This window comes from Chroicocephalus ridibundus, chromosome 1, assembly GCF_963924245.1.
Source record: "Chroicocephalus ridibundus chromosome 1, bChrRid1.1, whole genome shotgun sequence".
Classification (NCBI taxonomy): domain Eukaryota; kingdom Metazoa; phylum Chordata; class Aves; order Charadriiformes; family Laridae; genus Chroicocephalus; species Chroicocephalus ridibundus.
This window is the reverse complement of record NC_086284.1, coordinates 128,326,615-128,347,771: the sequence shown is the minus strand read 5'-3', so window position 1 is coordinate 128,347,771 and position 21,157 is coordinate 128,326,615. Positions and strand designations below refer to the sequence as shown.

The 21,157-nt window shown below is 48.1% G+C and overlaps 1 protein-coding gene across 1 annotated transcript in view; it reads right to left on the bottom strand.

The window, feature by feature from the left end:
* Positions 1 to 3,687: 3,687 nt before the first annotated feature.
* Positions 3,688 to 21,157, bottom strand: part of GAP43 (growth associated protein 43) — a 62,256-nt gene continuing 44,786 nt past the window's right edge. The window contains exon 3 of the mRNA XM_063351405.1: positions 3,688 to 9,717. Within this exon, the coding sequence (XP_063207475.1) occupies positions 9,629 to 9,717 (89 nt within the window). The 3' untranslated portion in view covers positions 3,688 to 9,628. The remainder of the gene's footprint in view (positions 9,718 to 21,157) is intronic.

Genomic DNA, 21,157 nt, shown 5'->3' with positions numbered 1-21,157 from the left:
GCAGCTTTCAGAGCAACAGCCAGACAGAGCCTGACAGCCCCATATGTTTCGGCAGAGACAGTTCCTCCCTCTAATGGGCCCAGAGGAGCGCGGCTTTCAAAGGATTCAGCATGGAAGTGACAGGCTGGAAAGCCTTATTAATGGGCTCTCCATCGGCGAGGGGCTGGGATGCAGACACTGCCAACAGCCCGGCGGTGCGGCAGAGCCAGCCCTCCCCAGCCACCAGCCTTCACGGCGGCGAGCGAGCCTTCCTCACCCTCCCCTCGGATATGAGACAGGGTGGTGATGCCCCCAGCGTCTTCAGCTTTTTCCTAGGGACCAGTGAGCGTGTGAAGTCTCTCAAGTCTATGCCCCCTACACTGCACTCTGCTCTTCCAGCCCCAACTCCCAACCATGCCCCGTCTGGCACCAGGCTTGGCTGTCATGAGTGGAGAGGAGCCTGGGGGCAGCAACCCATGGCTGTAGGTCTCCTGTCTCTTTGCTACTGAGAAGCGGTGGGGTGAGGAAGCCGAAGTGTCATTGCTCAGAAAATGCTCACTTCTTTGCCAGGTGCTGGCCTTCAACCAGGAATTGTCTTTTGGTCTTCAGGTGGCTTCTAGAGAGGGTGACCCATCATCACACACAGGGCTGGTCCTCATGGGTTTCTTCTCCATGGGTTCCAGGAACATTGGTCCCCCACATCCAAAGCCACCGGTGTCTCCCCTGTTAGACACCAGAACCCCTTAGGCCACCATTAAATCTGGCGGTTTCTTAGCTTTTGCTGTGTTGCTCACTCAGGTCTGCCTCAAAATGAAAGAGACTCAAGAAGGAAAGCCTCAGGTCCTGGGCAAACACAAGAAAGAAGTCTCTGCCCCACAGCACCCACAGTGACATCGTCCCTGCACGTAAAAATGAGCTGCTGCACAGGCAGGAGTTGAATGAGGCTAATCAAAACTGAAACCACAGACTGACCGTGTGGATAAATGGCCAAGGACGGGCGCACCCAGTGTAGAGAGGGAAAATTGAACCTTCTCCGTTAGACCTCTCCTCCAATGAGAGAAAATGTTTTTACCTCTGTGGGTCAGGGTCCTGAGGATGGCCACAAAACCCTTCAGAAGATGACTGAAAAAAAAGTCTAATCATGGGCTCAATAGAGAGACCTCACCCGCAGTTTTTGGTTCACCCCAATTAACCCTTCCTTGTTATCCAGCCGGAGATGACCTGTACCACCTTTCCTCTCTCCCACCACAGATAATGAGTCTTTCTCTCTCTCTAGCATCCACCCTTTGCTCCCAAAGTGCTAATTACATTTTACTCATAACTTGCTTAATCAACTACAATAATTAAATTAAGCACGAAGCAGTGCCTTTCTACCTGTACCCAGCTTGTAGTTTGGGTTGTAGGCTGGTGCATTTATAGAGACTGAAGTACCCCAAGCCTGTTTCTGCAGCTATGGCCCCCTCTGCAAACCCTGCCTCTCAGCCACAGAGTCAGCACTGCTCCTCTGAGAGAAATGGGCTTTTACTTCCTTGCCTCTCTTATTATTTATATTCACCGTTCCGTGCCAAGCTGCATGAAAATTATTTCCCCTTTAATGAACAAAAGTGGCCCTACATGGAGAAAAATAGTTTCATTTTTAATAAACAAAAGTGATCCTAGGTACAGAAGCGCATAATTTCCTTTGTCTGGCTTTTTCTGCTCATCTTCAGAGGGCAGCAGCCCCTGTCAGTCTGGATGCCAGCTCCGCATACAATGGTAAAACAGGGCAAAGTGTAGCAGATTAGGAGACGGTTAAGTGTCTATTACAGGGTGCTTCGTGCTGCCTGGTGGGTAAAGGATAGCAGACTTTTAGAAATTTGAGTGATAGTATGAGAAACACCGGTCTTTCGCTGGTGACCCTCATAGAGCAATGAAGGTGTCAAGTCTGCCTTGAAGCTGTTGGCGTTGTCAAAAACCAGGCAAACCTGAAGCTCCCGTTGCTGTTTCCCCGAGGAGAGGAGGCTTTTCCCAGCCCAGTGTGGGTTAAGCTGGGGGACCACCATGAGAATCGGAAACACATCACGCACTGACGTCTCAGAGAAGCTGGGGAAAGGCTGTTGGTGCAGTCTATGAATGCAATCAGTGATCTGAAGGGGGTTCACTTGGGCAGAGAGGAGATGGGGGACGAACACCCAAGGCGAGTCGTGGGTCATTTTGTACGATTCAGGCAGAAAGTTTATTTCCAGCTCACAGTGGCAAGAGCGCGACACTGGAAATCACACACAACAAGCTTTGTGTGCCTGGTTAGAAAGCCTCTGGGGGAGATTTACGTTGGGCTGAGTGTTTCAGCTGACACACGTGCCATGGGACAACGGTTCAGCCCCCTGCCCCCCTCCCCTCCTCCTGCTGTGTAAAAGACAAAAGAGTGCAAGGCAGCCTTGCTACCCCACCATAACCATTTACTTGGAGGGAGGCCCTTGGATGCCCCTTTACAGCTGTTTTGCCCCAGTGAAGCAAAGCCAATCTGCCAGGGTCGAGCCCTGCAATCTAGCGATGTGGCTAATTGAAACCACTTGATTTTGAATGCTAAATATTTGTTTGCACACAAGCTGGAGACCACGCCTTTTTTGGAGAAGCCACGGGGCAACTGATGATTACATGCAAGAATACAGACATCTAATTGTGTCATTTTCATTTGTAAATTGGCACTTTGTCCAGAACCCATGTGAGGTGCCGAGGTCTGCTCTGTTTCCCAGGCAGCTCCTTGGAGCCTCATCAGGAATTTTCCTGGGCCCTTGCTAAGCCAGCTGCTGTATTTTAGAGATGAGTTGCAAGTGATTTCTAAATAGTGGTTGCAAAGCTTCCTGGGATGAATAGATGTGATAAAAATGCTTGATTTCAGCTCTGCTCTTGAGCTGCTGACAGATACAGCACAGCATTAAGTCAGCAGCCGAGCGCAGCTTGGGCAGCAATTGCTGCTCTGTTCATATTTCATTGCACTTGGCACAAAGCCGATACTGAGGGGAGAACTTGGTGGGACTTCTTAGGTGCTGAAATATATATTCCTGTCTCAAAAACTTCTGGAGTGAACTACCGAAGCTTTAACCCCAATGAGGAATTTGATACCTTTAGATACGCTTGCACAAGGTGGCCTAATTGTCTAAAAAAAATAATTCCATTTTGTACTCACTTTTCTTTAAACATGCTGAGTGCTTTACTGAATGGTGACCCACATCACCATTTCTACACCCAAGCAGATTTCCTTACTCGCAACATCCCAGGCCCGGCATCTTGCCATGGGCATTTTGCTGGTACGTGGTGCCGAAGCACAACTTTCCTCGGTTCCCCCTGGTTTCAGGCAGTCTCTAGACAGCCACACACTAGCCTTTCCTGGGTCAAGAGCATCTGCAGCGATGTCTGTTTCTTATTATGTAAATACCTAGTTCTTATGCACAGGGAGACCACGTTTTGCATCAGGCCTGTGTCTTCTACCTCAATAGATACTTAACTATGGTAAAAACATACCAGATCTTTTACTTCACCCTTTCATTTTAACGCAGCTTTTTGCCCAGACAGAATAAGTAGAAAGTATTTCTTTCCACAGTAATAGGACTTGACTGAGAAGGTCAAGGGAGAGTAGAATGAGATTCTTCATAAAAGCACTGAAATCCCACACAAGGGAAAAACTTCTATTCTAGGAGCAAATAATTGCACACAACTACACGTAGCTATAAGTGAGAGACTTTATTTGAACCAATTTTTCAAATACAGACATCTGTATTATTCTCACTTCTCGGGAATGTTTTCTGCTCATTTTTGAAGCTTGCAACCTTAGGACAATATTCAGGACATATGTGTACATTAGATCTCTGCAGATGGACACATTCATAATGCACAAGTACAATGAGTGAGAGACTCTTTCCAGATCCTCACACAAGAGCACCGGAAATGGGCCGCTCTAATCGTCAAGTTCTGCTCTTATTAGCCTCCAGACACGTCACAGTTCTTGATACTCTCTAGGCTGTAGCCGCCTTCTTCAGGCCCTGATTTACTACTGTGTTACTTCAGCTGTATGCCAGTGTAACTCCTCAAAATAGGGCTTAGGTGATGCACAGGGATGTGTTTCATTCATTGGGAACAGGCATGAGCAGAAAAACCAAGCTGTTGGATGAACGGTTCACCTAGGATTTTCTTTTGTGAGAGTAGTCTAGGTCTCAGGCTGGGATTTTTTTTTTTGGGGAAGTGACCAGTGGTTCTGGATGTGTAATACATGAATCTTGATGTTCAGAGGATACAGGGGACCTGTGGATTGGGCCCCAGCAAGGCGTCTCTTAAGTTGGGCACTCCAGACGTGAGCCACTGGGGTCACTAGCCTGTTCTACAAAATCTCAGCCTTCACCTCTTCTTCCAAGTATTGCTCAACAGAGGAATGTAGTAATAAAGCATTGTAGGCAAGAATGCAGGCTCGCACATGACCTGAGATCAACACCCTGAAAAATGGATAGAGGGTAGAGCTTTCAGGACCACCTAAATGGCTCATGATCTTCAGTCCCATTTGGAAAATGACCGGAGGATTTTAGGCCCCAGGTCCCAGATTCACTGCAGAGAGGAGTTTCGACATCCTTCAGCATTTGGGCCTTAGGAGCTTACATCTCTTTGAAAGCCAGTGAAATGTGTGCTCTCAAGTGCCCACATCACTTAGGTTATTCTGAAAACTGTACCCTATATACATACGGGTAGATAAGGGGCAGACTTTCACAGGCACAAGTGGCAGTTAGACATGTAACTCCCATTGATTTTTTTTTCCCCCTCGGGGACCTGGAAAATCCCCCCCCGAGGAGTTGAATCCTCCTCTCGCATTATTTTCACACCAGATTAACACCACTGGTTCCAGTGGAGCGACTCCTGAGTTACCCCGGTGTGAGCGAGAGGAGAACCAGTCCTGAGGTGCTCTAAATATCCAGTGAAAGTGCTAATGTGGCAATGCGGAAAAGCAGGGAATCTGAGCACAGGCCTGGAAGAGGACCACCACCACCACCCCCGCATCACTGAGCTGCAGGTGACCACCGAACAGACTTCTTAGCCAAGAGCGGCCACAGAAACATTCATTCAGACCCTTCCCTCCACCTCCACAAACCACAGCTGCTCTCTTTCCTTCCTAAGACACCTATGACAAACACCAGACCTTCAGTACAAAAAGCCTCACGTGCTAGTTTGCCATTCGGAGAGCTGAGGAAAAAAGAAATATCTCCCACGGGGAGTTTGGTATGAACTCCCTCTTTCTTTTTTTCTTCTTTCCTTTCTTTCTAAAACCCTCTCCTCCGGTCATGGCCATTTCTTTCGTTTAGAGTGACATGCTCCCCAAGCGATGGTGTTTACATTCTCACCATAGGTGAGCTCCTTCTAGCTAAGGCCTCTCACAGGGCTGCATTAGGGTTTGGGGTTGGAAAATACCAGGTCTGAAGGGATCTCAGCAGTATGCCCTTCCCCTCCCTTTGGAATGTGGCTCACGGTGGAGCTTCTTGGCTGATGCAACTATGGCAAGGGTTGTGGGTTTTTATACGCTATCAAGGCAGACAGTCTGTGGATGCCACAAGCGTTGCAATGCAGACCAAATTCATGTGAATGATCTACTGCATTGATGGGGGGTGTTAGGTTGGGATGTTTTATACTTTTCCAAGGCTTAGTCTAGATGAGGTGAAATGTCAAGAGCTGGCCTACAGCTGGTACAAGCATTCAGTATAGATGTGGATCACTAGCATATCTTTCTACAGAGGCATGGAAAAAGCCCCTGTTGGACTCTGAATTTCCACAGCACTTTACTTGAGGTCAGGCAGCATCTTCCCAGAGTGAGTCATTCTGACAAGCCCTTCCTGCTCCATACATAAAGTAACAACCACAAACACCTCCAGGCAAATCCTCTTCAGGGAGAGAGGATTAGATATATACTCCCTGGGGAATTCGTGTTGGTTGTTGCATCAGGAAAAGCTCCAACTACTCTGCTGGGTACTCTTTGCTCCACTCTTTCCTTCTGGGACCTCCTGCCTCTTGTGCTGCTCTCAGCTCACTCGATATCCTGCTAGAAAAATTGTTCCTCAAATACCCCTGTTCTCCTTCCAGCTTCCGTCCCATGCTACATCCTTTATACTGTTTCCTTTCAGCCTTTTAAAATCTGGCTGAAGAGGCAACTCAAGGAAATCCAAATGCTTTTCTCTGCTCTCTTCCTGTACCCTGAAGACAGCCCAGCTTCCTATACAAATCTTGTGTATTACACATTAAACCACTGCCTGCTGAAGGCAGGGTTTGTCTGTGTGCTCTCTCTCACGCTCTCTTTGCCCTGACTCTCTGGCAGGATCAGGACACGGTACAATAAGAAAGATAGGGGGGTGCTTGGTTACAGCTAGTAATTTTAAACTGGAACCAAGGGAGAGGAATTAGTATCTAAATTATTTAGGTTTGCAGTTGGTAACCACATACCCCGTTCTCTTTGTGGGGGGAAAAACCCAAAACACAAAACGCAACCCTTTGTTCTCTAAGCAACATGGCAAAGTATGTTCTTAAGAACGGTGACAAAACACGCGCGATGCCCCAACCATCAGCCAAGGGGGAGGCAACATGCGAAATGCAAAGATAAAACATCCCCAGGGAGAGAAAAATGTTTCTGTTTTTTGAGGAGGGAGGAAGGCCTATGTCCAGGAAGGCATGAGAGGCAGTTTTCTTTTCCTTATAAAGTTAAAAACAGTAATAGTAAAGTGGAGGTAAGATGAAAAGTTGGGGGTCTGAAGTCAAAAAAGCAGGGAGGCCACACAGCCTTTGCAGAAACAGGCAAGACAGTCCTTAAGAAAACTCTTTTAAATGGTCATGACAGAGGATGAGGCTAAACAAAAACCGTGCTCTCTCCTTCCTACCTCCTCCCAAACACCTCTCCCAGAAATCCTGGGAGCTGAACCTCAGTTCTCTCAACTCAGTGCTAGAGACACGGGGCATCTGCAACGTCCGAGCTGGGCTGAGCACCTCATGTGCTACGAACAGCAAACATACTCTATGCCTCTCCTCCCTACGCCTCGGCCCCCGTGTCCATCAGAGCGCTCTCCCTCCCCAAACACCAGCCACCCCCCTGCCGCTTCCGCGGCAGAAACGGGCAGGGTGATGAGACCTGACATACGGTCCAAGCAATGCCTGATGTCCGCGCTACATTTGCTGAATTGAGGTCAGGCTGGAAGGTGTCTCAGGGTTTACCACCCATCATGACATGGGAATATTAGCATATATATCGTTTATGAAGTATGACACAATACCTATCTGTCAGTCAGCCCATCCTTCTACCTATTTAGTCTGTCTAATCTACTTTAGCTAGCTACGTTTCACTATCTCTATCAATCATCTATTGCTCCATATTATCTAATTTCTTCCTGTCTCTCTCTCATCTTTTTCACTCTAATCTTTCTTACTCTAGCTATACTCCCCTCTCTCTCCCTATCATCCATCTATCCACTCGAAAATCTTTCCCTCCCTCATCTCTCTAATCCCTGTTTTTAAAAATCTCTGTCCAATCTCTCTCCCACTCTCTCTTTCCCTCTCTTTTTTAAAATCCTCCCACTCTCTCTCTCTCTTATTTCTACCCAACACCAGGAAGCACATGGAAATGAATCCTGACGCCTTTTGATGGCACTTCCAGTGAGCGGTCCACGTTCAAACCGATCATCTCTGAGGAGACACCGTTCATCTTTTCTCCCTATTTCCAACAAAGAGATGGAGGAGAACAAAGGAGTAGGGCAGCCCTCTAAAGGCTGTGGGGCTGCTACTCCCAGCATCAGCCACCAAGGGACGGTGAGGCTGTCAGCAGACCCATCTTTTTGGTCTTACTGCCGTGAGGCCAATTTAATCATGGCCCTGCAGCATCGTACAGCAATCCTGCAGAGTACCCTGGCTGTGACTGCCAATACGTCCAGGAAACCACGCACAGACTGGTGGGGAAGCACATGATAATAATCAGGGGCAGTGAAAGAGCAATAACTGGGCTTTTATGAAAGCCCACTTATTACTGAATACGTTTGGACTGTTCACTCTTGCAGCTCATAAACAGAACGGCAGACCCTCACAGCCATTCAACCTCAGGGCCAGGCAGCTGCCAGTCCTCCACCGGGACAGGCCGGGTTTACGGGCGCGCAGTTGGCACACACCAGGGAACATCCCACACCCCGTGGAAAGTGTCAGTGGAGACTGACAAGGTGGTGCTCTGCCTGTGGCACCAAGCCTGCGCCAGGCTTTTAACTGGCCGTGGGGGAAGGCCATAAACAACAGCTAAAAGCCTTGGCCCTCATTAGAGCTGGGTGAACCAACCCGGGTTCCACCAGGGAGCAGGAATGAGGTATTTCTCAAAGTGCTCTCAACTGGCTCTGATGCTACCAGACCTTGTCCTCCCTACGTACCTATTTACTCAATGCATTGGCCAAATTTATTTTGCCAAACAACATTTTGGAGGGCCACGCTATGTTACTCAAGAAATTCTCCAACCCCAGCCCGGTGGGGCGAGCATCACCCTGCTGCTGGGGGGAGCTCAGGCCCCAGGACCCTGTCCCCTCATGGCCTCCAGTGGGGCCCTCAGCAGGAGTCAGACCTTCAGCGTGGACCAAAGCTAGTCCCTCTGCTGGGACCCACAGGGCTGCCCAGGGTTATCCCTCCAAGGTCACCATGCTTCTCCAAATCAGGGCCTAGAGGTCTCCTAGAGGGCTGCTTATTTTGTTTTTTCCTAAAACAGACTTTGCTACTTTCATTATTTATGTTAGTTGGTGCTAATGCCTCATTCAAAATCCAAGCCTGCTTCCCTTAAAAATCCCCTCATCAGTGCCAGGGAGTGTGGTTGGTCACTGACCGGTGGCCGAGGAGCACAGTGGGGCCACGCAAGAAGTGGCCCACCATTTGGCTGGCAGCCCAGCAGGATGAACGGCAGCATAGAAATGCGACACGGTGGTATTAATGATCATTATTCTCATTTATTATAATTATTGTTCAGTTTGAAAAAGGAGCCTGGAGCCAAGCATTACGCTAATTGGCACATTTTTTTTGTTGTTGATCTAGTTCTGAAAACAAACTGGGGTTTAGTACGATTTTTCATTCATTTGTTTGTTGGGTTTGGTCTTTTTTTTTTTTTTCTTTCGTTCATTCCATCACATTGAAAAAGGAAGAAAAGGAATTTCTTTTTTTTCCTCTTTTGTTTTAACTCACTCGGTAAGTCTGGACTCCTCGGATGAACGTAACATTGCACACACACACACTTGGAGAAGAGAGAGAGGAGAGAGAGAGAGAGAGAGAGCGCTCGCGGTGGGCAGACAGACACACGCACGCGCCAGGTCAAAGAACTCTGATACAGTGCAAGAATTTTCCCAAAATGATTGGATCATCATTACCAAAAAACTCGCCATAACAACACCAAGAAACAAAGAAATGTTTAAGCCACACTGTTTGACTGGGATTTTTCCTGCTTTTTTTTTTTTTTTTCTTTAAATGTTTGCCACACAGAGAGAAAAAGGGTTTAAGTGGGATTGGGAGAGGGACAGACAGGCTCACAGATGTGAGCAGGAAGGGGGGAGATTGAGATTGGGATGGGAAGGAAGGATAGAAGATAGGGGGAGGGAGGGAGGGGCAACGGGGAGTCATTTCTTAATGTTCAGGCATTTTCTTGGTCCGCCTTGCTCTCTTCTTCTTTCACCTCTTCCTGCTGGGCACTTTCAGTAGGTTTGGTTTCTTCTACAGCATCTAGTGGGGAAAGAGATGGTCCAGGGTTAGTCAGCCATGATCTAGAGCATCCTGCATGTGCACACAGCCATCGCATGATGGACTGCATGGCTTTAGGCTTCTCTCTCCCCAAAGTGACCCAGGTCTCAAAGTCCCTGGCATTTCTGCAGCACGGAAAGAATGTGCCAGGGTTCAGCCCAAGTGTGCAGCTCTCACAAAACACCTCCGGCCCTGCCAGAAAGCATGTGCAACTGGAAGGAGCCACCTAGCTCGCTGCTGATGGGGCAGGCAACCACCATTCATTTCATCAGGTGCATTGATTAGGCTCTTGGTTTACCAGCTAGATCACACACCCTTTTACTGAACCCACTGACTGCGACAGCCACTGTTGAATTGTTGTCCCCTAATTACTGCTACACATCCTCCCAGCCGAGACTTAAAGAAGTCATGATGAGAAAAGTCTACACGCACTTGAAGCTTGCAAGACCCAAAGGGAAAAACTTTATAACCTGTAACTCAGACTTCTCTTACACTGAACAGAGATCTAGAGAAATGGGAGCCTTCACGTAGGAGGCTGTCACGTCTCCCGTTTTCTGGGCTCTCCCGGGGGAGAGCTGCCCCGGGGGGAAGCAATGAGTGTAATTGGGGGCTGGGTCTGCCTGACAATCAGACACCTTGTTCTGGCACATCGTTCATTGAGAAGTTAAAATGAACGCTAGGAGCAATCCCACAACAATGAACTAGACAGGGATCAGAACCAAGGGGAAGACAGAGGCAGCTGGGAGGGACAAGGCAAATGAAAGGAGCACCCCTCAAGCTGGAGTGATCTTGCTGTTGGGTTCATCCAGCCCAAGATATCATGCCCCCTTCATTGCAGCAGGACAGATTTATTTGTCTCCAAGTTCCTGCTGATCATCTCTCATCACCTTTAGATACAGGTACACAAACATGTCCTGGGCCTCTTTCAGAAACCCCACTAAAGTCTAATCATCATGTGGATTGCTTCTTACAGGAGAAGGTGATGGTTCACCCAGGGCTGTAAGGTAGACTAATGCACAAGGGTCTTAGTGCACTGCAGTGGCTGGTTGGCTCCATCGTCTCCCCATTCTTCACTGACTCCCCCTCCCACACAGACCATGGAGAGGCCAAGAAAGCAGCACCACTCCAGACTTGGGATAAAGAACAGGGAAAAGAAAAAAATACTGAAGGGCTGGGTGGTGTGGGACAGACCACAAGATTGGTATGCCACATACCTCAGTGCTGGCACTCAATATACCTCCGTAGCATCACTGTATCTCTGATGGTCATTCAGAGAGGACTGTGGGGTCCCTGGACAGTTCCTGGCTTCTCTGATGAGCTATCAGATTATCTCATACCAGTAAATAAAATGGGCCAGGGACTACTCTCCGGCCCCGAGGCCAGCTGGCACCACACAGCTCATGTCCATATGGCTAAACTCCCTTACTCTCCAGAACAGGGTGGCTGTGTCTGGGAGCTGGCTGAGGCAAAGCTAGTTGGCATATTCAAAAATCTCACCGTGGCCCATGCTGTCAGCTTAACAATATGGATGTTCACAAGCGGATGTTTAGTTTGTGAGGATTAGCATCCTCACACCCACATTTAGCATTAGTGAGACTGTTAATTGGGATGTGAAACTTTCCTTACTGACACCATTCATGCATTTTGGCCTGGTCCATTCGATGCCATCAGATGGCAGACTTGTATTTGCTTCCAACACTGGCAGTAGGTGTTGCATTCCGGCTTCCCAACCCCCTCGGCTCTTTCGCCTAGCTTTTAAATATGTTCCTAGGCACCATTTCCATATGGATCACCTTTAAGATGTGTATACTTCTTATCCTGAACCATCTTCATTAAAGGCTCTGCTTCTGGACCTTCAAATTCTTTTTGCCTTAGTAAACTCTGACCATTGATTTTCCAAAAGGAAAAAGTCTGTGGGAACATCCCCATGGCCTGAGCCCCTGCATTTGCAAACCCCCTGTCAGCAAAAACATCTGTGGACTTTCTTTCCCTTGATACTGAACAGCTAAACAGAATGCTACTTGAGGACTCCTTTTATGTATGGAACTGCTACAACCATGAACCAAGGACAAAACAAGCTAATGATTAAAATAGGATGCAAGTATTGTTGCAAGGCAAAGCAGGCCAACTTGCCCTAGTTTTGTTAGTTTTCCTGAATGACTTAATCACACTCCACTGGGAGGGAGGGAAGTCCTTTTAATCATGCTCTTCTCCAAGGCATTCATAGCAGGAGACATGTTGCATTATGGGGCCAAGAGCAGAATCCTAATGCACAACCATCCACCCCTAAGTTTGAGCCGAAAGACTATTGTTAGCCAGCAACAAAGCATGCTTTTCTATAAGGCTCTGACAGATCCTAGTAAGGCAGAACTTCTGTATTTTTCTGCACATAAATGCAAGATGAATGGAAGAGCAACAAAGGAGAGGCAACGCAGCTTCAGGAACGCAAGCCCTGACGCTATATTTCACTATGTTTAAAACTTTCTGTGTCTTCCTACTGAAAATATGCATAGATTTTATCTGGCAGTGCCCACAGCCTCCTCAGGACAGCACAACAGAAGGGACTGTAAGGCAGCAAGCACAGGGATAGACGCTGGGAGGTCCTGATACCTGCTACGATACTGAGTGCCTTGGCCAAGACATACAAACCGTGAAATCGCACAGCTTCCCCCATTACATCAGCAGCTGAAAGTGGGGTCCAGCTCCTACAGCGGTAGGCTCTTGACAACTGACCTAGCAAGATGGGCAGGAAATCCACATGTACTCAAAGTGGGGGAGTTGGCAACCTCGGTGACATGGGGTAGCTCACAATGTTTCCCATGCTGTTCTTGCTCTTAGGTTAAGCAGGCCGGTTGAAACACGATTTTCTGCCATGTTTTGTTCCCCGTTGAGTCCCCACAGTGGCAAATCTAATTTCCAGGGAGTGCCCACGGCACCCAGAGATCCCTGTCTGGCAGAGGAATTGCACGGGGGTGCCTCACTGCCCCTGTTGCTCTTCTCTGGGGAGCAGTTAGTGGTAGTCAGATGACTCGCTGGTGAAGCAGCCCAAAGACTGCACTGATTTCTGCCATGGCTGAAATAGCCTGGACTGACTCTGAGGTCATGGAGCAGCAGAAAGGATTTAAAGTCACTTCACCACATCTTCGAGTCAACAGAGAGAAATCATTCAACCCAAATGCCGGACACATCGCAAACTAGAACAAATTTTCATGATTGTGGATGTCCCGAGTATAAACAAGAGGTCTACCTTTTTGAACAGGAATTATCACAGAAAATTCAGCCAGTCACTCTCCCTCTTTCTTCTTGCATAGTGTTGAAGCAATAAGGGGAAACACCCTACACCTTGCTTCACCTTGCTAAGCTATGTCTTACTTCCTAGCAGCTTGAGCAGCATTTCATTGATCTTTGGGATGAGTGAAAAGAAGCAACCTGGTGTTATTATACTGTAATGAACTTTAGCAAGAAGTAATACCAAAAAGGATAAAAAATTCAGCACAAAAAAAGAAGTTCAAGCCATGGCACCGCTAAACCACAGCAGTGAAAAGAAGAGGATTCTCTCTGTGCAATGGGAGCAATGCAGCACAACCCTGCTGACATCAGGGACAGTTAATAGCAGTGTCTGATTCACAAGGAGAGGTGAGATGGTTTATCTGACTCACCCTTCACCAGTTTGTTTGATGCAGGCTATTTCTGCAGTATGTTCTCTCGGGTTTTCTCCAGCCTAGTTTTCAGTGTCCCAGAAAAGGAGGGTAAGGTATCCCTGGGGAGATTAGTAGACAGCTATCCTGGGGATTCCACACAGCAGAGAGGATATTTCTTACATTGCTTTTTATCCGATACTAGTCTTGATTTCCCACTTCCTTGAACTCTGGGCTGTTGCACCTGTCGGTTTGTAGTGGACACATACAGTTATACCACCAGAACTGCACGACCTTGGCATTTTTGATTCACTTTGCACTTTGTTGGAATAGGTGTAAAAGGCGACAAAAAAAGCTGGCAAGAATCCAGGTCATTTAGGCAAAATGTTCCATCCCCTGCTTGAGGAACAAAAGCATTTCATCCTGGGTGGCCAAATTTCCACCTGTCTAAAGCTGCCTCCCTTCTGAACATGCCAGCACTGTGAGTTCTCCTGCGAGATCAGAGTCCCCTGTGTCCACTTGCAAGCAAGAGAACAAGCAGGAGGCAGTGAGTTATTTCTTAAGATGGACCTGGACTGGGGCAGCACCGAGATGCACGTGAAGAGATCATGGAGTGGGAAAGTTGAAGTGGGAGTGGATGGACATCTCACCTAACTCTAGACATCTATACAGAGACACATCCAGCTGATTTCTCACCCTCTGCTCCCTTTCTAATTAGGTGAAATGAACATGAAATTTCTAGGACTCTATTAACCTGACATATTTAGATGCCTACTTTAGGACAAGAGGAGTTGTAGCCTGGGAACACCTACATCTTTAGCAAGCCAGAGTGGAGACATCCACATTTGTTCTAGAGCATTCCAGCCACAGAGCAAAAAGGAGGGCCCAAATTCATAATATGAGAACACAATATGTGCCTGTGTGGCTGTGCCACCATACAGAGAGACCTGGACAGGCTGGAGAGTTGGGCGGAGAGAAACCTTATGAAATTCAACAGGGGCAAGTGTAGGGTGCTGCACCTGGGGAGGAATAACCCCATGCACCAGTACAGGCTGGGGACTGACCTGCTGGAGAGCACCTCGGTGGAAAGAGACCTGGGAGTCCTGGTGGACAACAGGATGACCATGAGCCAGCAATGTGCCCTTGTGGCCAAGAAGGCCAATGGCACCCTGGGGTGCATCAAGAAGAGTGTGGCCAGCAGGTCGAGGGAGGTCATCCTGCCCCTCTACGCTGCCTTGGTGAGGCCACACCTGGAGTACTGTGTCCAGTTCTGGGCTCCCCGGCTCAAAGAGGACAGGGACCTGATGGAGAGGGTGCAGCAAAGGGCTACCAAGATGATTAGGGGAGTGGAACACCTCTCTTATGAAGGAAGGCTGAGGGATTTGGGTCTCTTCAGTCTGGAAAAAAGACAACTGAGGGGGGATCTTATCAACACTTATAAATACTTAAAGGGTGGGTGTCAGGAGGATGGGACCAGGCTCTTTTCAGTGGTGCCCAGTGACTGGACAAGAGGTAATGGGCACAAACTTGAACATAGGAAGTTCCACCTAGACATGAGGAGGAACTTCTTTACTTTGAGGGTGACAGAGCACTGGAACAGGCTGCCCAGAGAGGTGGTGGAGTCTCCAACTCTGGAGACATTCAAAACCCACATGGACATGTTCCTGTGCAACCTGCTCTAGGTGACCCTGCTCTGGCAGGGGGGTTGGACTAGATGATCTCCAGAGGTCCCTTCCAACTCCTACCATTCTGTGACTCTGTGATCTATTCTGTGATTCTATGTGTGGAAAAAGCAGAACAGGAGGGGAGGCTGAGCTGCAATATGAAGCAAAAGAAGCTTGAGGAGGGGCAAAAAGTAAAATCTGTCCTGAAGGATAAAGCAGGAAAGGCTAGGTCAAAAAGCTAAAAAAAAAAACCACACCCCAAAACAAGACCAACAACAAAACCCACCTAGTTTGTACTTGCAGTCATAATCCTCACAGTTGTTTTAATGCACTGTTCCTGGTTATTCCAGTCCTGTGGTCCCCCCCAGCCACAGCTTTGGGATTTCAGTTTGTTTTGCAGCTTTGCCTTTTGTTTCAGTCTTTTGAAATCTATGCAGTAGTCCAAATCATCCTATAGCATGGGATAATTTTGCTAAACAGACAGGTATCAGTGAGCTGAGCTGCCACCAATCTCACTTCAATCTGTCACCCTGGATGGGGCAGCCACGTTGAGAAACCTTTTGGGCAGCCTCAGACAAACCTTGAGCTGCAACTGCAGAATTGCTTAAGTGATAGAGCTGCCTGGTGGGAGATGCTGAAGTGCATTTGCTTCCCAGATGAAGGGCTTGTGTCAGAGCCACGCTTCATACCTACATCTCCAACCAGCACCTGCTAGGGAACTGCCTTGCCCATGAAAGAGAAACAACATGGATGTGAACTACAGATCCTTGCTGAAATAGGGTCTTAGAGAGCTCCTGTCCCTCAGCACTCCACTTATTTCCTGGAAAGGGTGAGAGTCATGTCTGTGAGCCCTGCTGGGGAGCAAACGCCTCGAACATATGCAGCTCTGGTTGCTGTAAAGTTGAAGCAGGCACGCAAGCAGCAGTTTTGCTGGACGGTGGTACTTCCAGCTGCCTTTGCCTATGCTGTGCTCTAATGGCTGAATGTGCAGGCTCCTCTCCAAGTCTCTCCACTGCCCTACATTAGTGAAATTAGGTTGAATGGATTTCCGGGTAAAACACTGCCTCCTGGGACCTGCCCAGCTCCCGTCTGACTTGCCAGGATTAATTAAATCAGAGCAGACATCAGTTTATGACCATAGCAGCAGCAACCTCTCTGCTGATCATTTCTTTTGTGGCTGTGGCTTGTGTTTTGTTTTCCTTTTTGTCTCTGTTCCACTGCAGATCTTTAAATTACCACAGCTGATGCCAAGAGAAGAGAAATTGCACAAACACTCTGGGATTCTACTACAGATGCAGGGATTTTGCTTTTGCTGCTTTCCCACTGTTTGCATAATTATTGCTGATATTTATTGTGCAGCTAGAACTTCATGCCTTCATGCTAAAGTATTGCCCAGATCTACTCAGCCACTGCTCTTTCTCTAGCATTTGCCATGCTCACTCCTTTCTCCCTCTGTCCTCTGCCAACTACAGCTTGGTCAGAGTTGGAACTGAAAACCTGTGCCTCATCTGGTCTTCTCTTTGCTTCCAAATATTAATCTGGGTTTTCCTGCCCTGTAATAAGCAGACCTCATCTGCCCCAGTGATCACTCTGTTTAGAGACATTTTTTGGAGGGTAAAGAGCACTGTAAGGCCCCATTGAAAATCCCTGACCTGAGTTTCTCCTAGTTTTAATGACATTTGGATCCACATTTGGATCCAGGCTTCACAGCTTGATTCATCTGTCCCGATCCATCTGTCCTTCTATCCAGCCAGAAGCTGATTCCAGGCAGACGATGGTAGGTCTGAGACTGCTGAAACGAGATGCACTTCAGGTTCAGAGCTGTTGCTTATACAGCTCTCTTCCCGATCCAAGTTAGCCCATTGCAGTCAGCCCTACGATGCGTCATACGCAGTGCTAAAATCCTACACTCTCCCCACTCACTGCTCCTGAATACTGGCAGACTTATTCAGGCCCAGCAAAACACTAAGAAAGGAAGGAACTGGGTATTTCAGGTGAGTGGCTGTGCCTGGTCCAGGGGACTGACTTGCATGGTTTCTCCCAAACCCCTGGTGAATACCTCACTCGCTACAGAGGGACGCAGGGTACCACCTGGTTCCTCTGAGCCCTGGGGGTCCTGGTGGGCACATGGCACCTGGGAGATCTGCACACCCTTGGCAAACCCTGCAACTAGGTGGTGGCAAGCGGTGCCCCCACTGCAAGCAGCAGGCAGGAGGTCCAGGGAAGTTGCCCAGTAACTACTGGAAAGAAGCAGGCAAAGAAGGCTGTTACAGTGAATACAGCCACAATACATGGTAGTTTGGGCCTCCTATTCCTGGACCACTTCATCTTTGTTTCAGTGCCATGTATGCCAACCTCAGTTGCTCTGGCAGAGATAAAAAAAACAACTTCTGCCAGTCCTGTGGCTGATGACTTTGGTCCAAGCTTGGACGGCTGCCTCTTTTTCTGATCCTGATAAATCCTCAGAGGACAGCCAGCCCCAGTTCTGTCACCCCAGCTGCCTTTGCGCTTTGTCAGGCTCAAGAGCCAGTGGCTTACGGATTCCCCCTCCCTCTCCTCCCACCTCGGGCCTTTCTTCCACCACCACCACTATGGAAATCCCACCCTGCATCGGCATCCTGGGGGTGCAGTAGACGGAAAAGGAGGGAGTGGTGGGACAGATGCTCAGGGTGCGCAGTGGCAGGGAGGGGGTGTGAGGGGAGTAAGGCTCGAAGCTCCATTGCAAAGCATCTTTCACAGTGTCTAGACACCAGCTGCCGAGTTGCTATGGAAACTCCCCAACTTTGGCTGATGGGAGGGAGCAGCAAGGTCTCCAGAGAAATGGGAGTGGTGGAGGAAGAGGGTGGAGAGAGAAAAGGGAGGATGTTCCTTATGAATGTGAGGTGTTAACCCTGTTACAGCTACATTTGCAAATATTTTTGCTTCCTGGAGAATGGGAAAGAAGAGGCTCTCCTTCTTTTTTCCACTGCCATTCCCTTACCTAACCCACAGATGCAGCCAAGCCTGAAGACTAAGACAAATGACATGCCTACTGCTGGCTGGTCATTCATTCCTGCCTGTTACCAGCACTTTTGTCCCAAACTGTGTACAGTACCTATAATTGGGCAATTGCAATCCAGAGAGGGTTGGAAGAAGCCTACCAGAGTGGTTAGGTTTTCAGACAGTGAGATCTCCTTTAACAACACCTCCCTCTTGGCCACCACCACTGCTACAAGCAAATGCAGCTCCAGGGAGGACAGGGTGCTCCCACCTGGCAGCAGTGAGGTCTGTCAAGGTGCTGCTGTGGGGATGCTTTGTTGCACCAGAAAGTGGTGGGCAAGCGTACACTGGCTGTGCAGTCTAGTGGCCAAAAGAGAGGTAAAAAAGCCCTTTTGGGATGAGGGTGCCTTGGAGACAGATGTTTTGCACTAGTATTGAGTGGCTTCCTGACAAACAGCATCAAAGTTGCTGACTTCAACAGAGTCCTACCAAGGCTCCGCGGTCTTTACAGCTGGGGATCCTGAAGCAGAGAAATGGGAAGTGACTTGTGCAGGGTCTCCCCAGCCATCAGCTTGGGGCCAGAGCCGATCAGATTCCCAATCAGTTGATCAGCTGCCCCGCTGGAGCAGAAAGGCTCCCTTCAGGAGAGGTTCCAAGCTACCAGCCTCTCTCCCCAGAAAGGGCAAGCCAGAGTCAAAGATGCTTCTGCAGACACTCAGACCACAGTTCATCATCCACTGCTTGACTTTCCAGCAAGGTAGTATACTGGTCTTTTTCGATACACTATCCAGATCGTACCAGATATATAAGATAAAACAGGATATAATATCCAGATCATACATTTATGATGAACCCAGACCTTTGTGAATGTAAAGACCTGTCTCCATTGTGAGCTTCCCAAATTGCTACAGGCAGCCGGCAATGTAAGTATTTATCTGGTCTTTGTCACCACAACAATGGCCTAAGTCACAATCACGGAGGTATTTTATCCTTATGGCAGTCCAGTGAAGAAAGCAAAGGCTTTTATCTGCATTTTAGAGTGAGCAACGTATGAAGAACTGGGCTGTGGTCACACAAAATCCTGTGGTGTACCCAGGAGGCTGAGTTGCTTTGTCTCTTCATTCCAGCATCTCAACCAGACCCTCTGCGCACAGCAGCACTTTCATAGGTGTGATGCCTTGGTCCTGTGATTTCTGAAATTCCACAAAATCCTAATTCCAGGCTAAAACTGGAGTTGCAACAATCTCAACAATAGTCCCCCCAACCCCCTCACAGGAAGGCAGGCAGAAGAAAGGCATTCCCTACCAAGGAAAACCCAAGAAGAAATAACCCACAAGTTGCTCTTTACTCTTCTTCACGCCTGCCCCTGTTGATTTCACTTAAGTCCTACAGACCAGAAAGGCTACTCTTTTTAATTCCTTAAATACCTTGTGATTTGAACAGCTTGAATATAGAGGTTTTTACTTGCTTCCAGCTGTGGAATGTAACAGTTGGCAGCTGCTCTTGGCATACACATTGGAAAACAGGATGTCCCCATCTCATGCAACAGTATTCTTTTGTGTCACCTGTCTTTTCCTGCTTGTTGAGTTAAGTTATGGAGGATGATTTAGAAACAGAGGGCATGTGAGGGGACAGAAGAACAAGGTCTTGATAAGACATATCCATTTATTCTTTAGCCTCTCTAGGGTGGCTGCCCTGTGAGATCATAGGGGATAAATCAGAGGAAAAACAAGAAGAAATGGAAATACCCTGAGTAGATCATGTCCAGGTGAGCAAAATGTAGCCTTACTGAAGTGACTGATAATGATACCTGTGCAGCCAGGACACTTCTAGCAAAGTAATTAATTCAGGAAGTAAAGCTTACTGCACTTTGGGGATGGAGGCTTGGGTTTGGAGAGATGGGCCTGGCAGATGCACAGAGAATAGCACAGCAAGTGACAGAAGTTTGATAGACAGATCAGCTCCTCTGAGGTCTGCTCATCTTACAGCTCTGCTGATCAGCCTGGCAATTGCGGTAGGATCAGTAGGGGGATAAAAATGAACCCAAAACCGTGGCAGACTGCTGGCATTCACGCACTGCTGATCCTGAAATAAAGAGGGTTAAGGAGAGGAAGCAAACGTGCAGAGTGCTAGAGACTCTGGGTTGTCCATCTATAGCTCCCACCTCATCACACAGGACCGACTGTGGAGCTGCTCTCCTTGCCTGCTCCGGCAAAGGGACTTTGCCCGCCCCGAAAAGGGGTCAGAGGAGGAAATGTTCCGTAATTGCAGCAAAAAAGATCTAGAAATTCCTTCAGTGCATCCAGAATTAATGCACCACTCCGCTCCTCATTCTCCTCCCCCTTCAGCTGTCGGTGGCAGGAAAACAAATTGCTGCAGCCTTTACTACAAACCACGCTCCCGCCTCCCTTCCCCCAGCCAAAAAGACATGTGCCATTCATAAGCTGCCTGACTGCTGGTCTCCATTATTAAAGCCTAGAAGGCTGATAAATTGGGGATTCATGGAGCCTGTAAGCCTCCAACAACCAGATTGCCATGGAAACCAGAGGCAGCCTCCATCTCCAGCAGAAACGATATTGATCTAGCTGAAGGCAGGGAATTACAATCAAGGAGAGGATATAAAATGTCTCTTTTTCTTCCCTTTGCCATCCTCCCATTTTGTGTTTAAATGAAGGAGAAATTTCATTTAGAGATCATTAGTTTGTTTCTGTCCATCATCATAAACCAAGGCTCTGCAAATTGGACGCTAAAATGAATTAAGTGCCTGTTCTCAGGCCTTCCACGGCCATCTTGTTGGTAACTGTCCCCGGCAGTTGCAACATCAACACTACCAGCTCTTCGCATCAAAGATATTACTAATATTTCCCATCCGCACAGCTGGTGTAGGGTCCCAATGTGTTTTGTGTAGAATGGGCACTGAAACACAGAAACTGCTCTCTATGAGGCAGTTCAGGCTTAATGTTATACCTGGTGAAGCTCCTGGGAGCCTTTGCTTTTCCTTTCAACAGGAGGAGGTCATCACACGCATTATGACAGCCCTCACATAGGAAGAGGCATTTTGAACTATGAGCACTTGTGGGGAAATCCCCTCTTCGAGACGAGGTGGAGTGGCATTGCTGGTGCAGAGCAACTCTCCCTTCT